This window comes from Malaclemys terrapin, chromosome 8, assembly GCF_027887155.1.
Source record: "Malaclemys terrapin pileata isolate rMalTer1 chromosome 8, rMalTer1.hap1, whole genome shotgun sequence".
Taxonomy (NCBI): Eukaryota; Metazoa; Chordata; order Testudines; family Emydidae; genus Malaclemys; species Malaclemys terrapin.
Genome location: NC_071512.1, coordinates 79,995,145 through 79,998,644, shown reverse-complemented (window position 1 = coordinate 79,998,644; position 3,500 = coordinate 79,995,145). Strand labels below are relative to the sequence as shown.

General features: G+C 51.4%; 1 protein-coding gene across 1 annotated transcript in view; it reads left to right on the top strand.

Moving 5' to 3' along the window:
* The first annotated feature begins 275 nt into the window (after positions 1-275).
* Positions 276-3,500, top strand: part of LMO4 (LIM domain only 4) — a 19,117-nt gene continuing 15,892 nt past the window's right edge. The window contains exons 1-2 of the mRNA XM_054037515.1: positions 276-867; positions 3,255-3,493. Coding sequence (XP_053893490.1) covers positions 3,258-3,493 — 236 coding nt within the window. The 5' untranslated portion in view covers positions 276-867; positions 3,255-3,257. The remainder of the gene's footprint in view (positions 868-3,254; positions 3,494-3,500) is intronic.

Below are 3,500 nucleotides of genomic sequence, written 5' to 3'. Positions count from 1 at the left end.
GGCCGGCAGCACAGTCAGCGAGGGCAGGGGACGCTCAGCCCCCCACCTCCCCCGTGACGCTGATCAGCAGCACCAAGCACAGCCTCTCCTCGCTCCCTAGCCAAGCCAGGCTGCTGCTTCCCACCTGACTCCCTCCTTCCTCTCCCTGCCGCTTCCCTCCCCCCGCGCCTTCGCTCATTCCTTTGTCTTGGCGGGGATTGGCAGGTTTTATTATTCCGCCTGAACAAGCGGGGGGCGGATTGGCTGCGCGCGGCTGACGGTGGGAGCAGAGCCGGGATGTAGTTGGGATTTTGCTCTGTCAGTAACACATGTGGATGGGCGGCGGAAAGAGACGCGCACGGAGAGGGGGCCTCCCTGCGAGTCCTGCCAGCGCCGCCGCCACGGAACCCCAGCGGTAGCAGCAGCGGCTCCTCGCCCCGGCCCCTCTCCCGCTGCCCGTGCGCGGGGCTCCGAGGCGCTTTCCCGAGCGGCGGGAGGTTGGTTCTCTGCTGCAGGAGGCTCCGGACCCGGCCAAGGAGGGTGGAGGTTGAGGGCGGGGGGAGCGATACAAAGTGAAGCCACATTGCCAAACTTACCCAGCGATTGCAGCGGCGCCCTGCGCCTACAGCCCAGCGGCCGGGACCGAGCGCCGCGGCTCCCCTCCAGGAAGCGGGGGCTGGAGGGAGGACTCTGCCGCACGTCTCTCGTCTGTATTTTGCTAGCCGGGCTGCACTGACGGGCGTGGGGGGACTCTGCCGGCGGACGCGAGCCCCAGCCAGCGAACATTGTGTTGGTTCTTTGCAAGAAAACCGCCTGCCCCCCGACACACCACCCTATAAACCAGAGCGACGCTGCTCCCCGACCTCTTGCAATATAGAGGGGAAACAGGTAAGGAGGTTCTTTTTTTGCATGCGCTCTGTCTTCTTTGGCGCCCCCCCCCCATCGTCTCGGATTTCGAGTAAACTCAATCGGTCGCCTTAGATAAGGAGGGTGCCTGTAAACTCTGGGGGAGCCGAGCAGCAGCGGGGCCGGACGCACTGTAGCTGTCTCTGCTTACAAAAGGCTCCTTTGCTGCTGCTCTGGGCTGCTTTTCCCTCTTCCCGGCGGCTAAAGGAAAAGGGCTTTGCCTGGCTCAATGGTGAACTGAGGGAAAGAGGAGGGTGTGAGGACCCGCCACCCGCTCTCTTTGTAGTAAACACTATTTTGAAACAGTGGCAGGAAAGATCAAAGTGAGCTCCCTAATTCTCTCCTTTCCAATTCCCTACCTCTCGCCCCCCCCGTCTTTTGTTTCAATCCAGGAGAAATCCGGCGAATCACCTAATTAAAACCAAGACATGAATTAAGCATCCATTTTTTTTAAACTACAAATTGCCAGCTCTGCGCTTGTCCCTCCCTTGGTCTCCATTAAAAAACACCAGAGACATTGTTAAAAGGGGGGTTATTTTGCCTCTAGCTGCCAGCTCTGCTTTCTATTTCACTGACTCTATCCCAGGACCTAAATTGCTTGGCTATGTAATTACTAGAGTAAGCCTATTTAAGTTAAAAGCTTCCCCCCCCCACTCTAAATGAAACTTGATGAGGGCCCGTCCTTAGTTATCAGGGGAGTCACTTTCTGGTCAGTCCTCTTGATTCATCTCTTTTAGATTTAATCAGCATTAAGGTATTGCTTGTCCTTAAGAGCTTTAGCTTAATGGGGTTACTGGATGCCTTTCTCAGTGTAACGTTTCCTTTCTTAAAATACAGTATATATTTACTGCTCAACAAGACTGGGGAAAGGCAGCTTGGAGTCTTAGGTTTTTAAGAGATCTGAAGTGATTTAAAACGTTAAAAAAGGTTTAAAGTCTCAAAGCAGGAAATGTAGCTTCGCTTAGGTTATGGATAGAAACTGTTAACAAAAGGCAATTCCTTGAGCAAATGCATCAGAAATCAATTTACATAAAGGTATATGATGCATTCAGATAAATGCAATGCTAATGGCTTTTAGAGTGGTTCTCTTTTCAAAGTCTCAGGGTTTTTGTTACAGCTTAATTGGTGCAGTTCTTCTGGTTTATTGTGCGGTCACTGGACAGAAGTTCAGGAACTCTTTCTGGGGAAATGTGTGCTTAAAATCGGCCTATTTAAGGAATGTAAGTTCTGACTCCCTGTAGCCAAGTTGGGCCAGTGGGCAGGAAAAGTTCGCCCTCCCTCCTTTGGAGGTATCAGTCTGAATGGCTTTAGCAGATAGCCAGATGCCTCGATATGAGCACATACGGTTTACAAAGGACAAAGACAAAACATGCTGCTTAATTGGCAGTAAATAACTTGATCTGTTTATACTATAAATGACTAGTGGAACACTAGGAGCTTATTGGACTCTGGATTGGAGGCAACAAATTAATCGGTTTAGAATAAGCTTTATGAATTGATTCCTATGTTATCTCCCAGTTGTCCCGCTTGTAAAAAGCATTTATTAGAAAGTGAAAAAAGCACTTTAGCAGTTTTGGAGGCAGCCATGATCCAGCCTGAGTGTGGTGCACTTGAATGTTCTGGTCTATTGTATTATCAGTAAACTTTTTTTTTTTCTTTTTTGGCGTAACAAAGGTTTAGCATTTAAATTGCTGATCAAGGGCAGATTAGCGAGACAAAAGTGGAGTGTTTGTACAGGAGTTCTAAAGTTCAATTATCTTTTATTCAGGCTAGTGTCTTAAAAAACCCAGAGAAAACACTCCACTGATCTTCTAAATAAAAACGAGATCTGGGACAATCATGGAGCCGGCATTACAATGGCTTGGAGATTTGAAAAACCAGTTTCACAACTTTTCACGCTGCCCATATCTCTCCTTTAGCACAAAACCCCTGAACTGTTCCCAACTTGTGAACTGCAGCTGCATTTCCCAGAGCTCTGCCTGCGCATGGAACATGGCTTCAGCAGGGCTGCGGGCCAATTTGCTGTTCGCTCCACTCTCCCTTTTTCATGTCAATCGTGCCGGACCCCTGGCACTCCAGGTGGGGTACGAAGTTCGGTGCATGTTGCCCAGTGTGCACGTGTATTTTGGGGTGCACCAGAGCCTCGTTTGACAGCAGTAAAGCTCAGGCCACCGGTGACAAGTTGGGAGGCAGGCAGGCTCGTGGATCCAGAACAAAGCCCCAGACAAGTAACGGAGTGTGCTTTTGCACCATCTCTCCTTCTGTTGCCCCCCACTTCCCTCTACCGCACCGGGAAGGGCATGGACACGATTCATGGCTTGGAGTTAACCACCTCCCCCCTTCTCCCCCTTTCTCTTCTTCTTACACAGACCATGGTGAACCCGGGCAGCAGCTCGCAACCTCCCCCGGTTACTGCTGGCTCCCTCTCGTGGAAAAGATGCGCAGGCTGCGGGGGGAAGATCGCGGATCGCTTCTTGCTCTACGCCATGGACAGCTACTGGCACAGCCGATGCCTGAAGTGCTCCTGCTGCCAGGCTCAGCTGGGGGACATCGGCACCTCCTGTTACACCAAGAGCGGTATGATCCTGTGCAGAAACGACTACATCAGGTGAGAG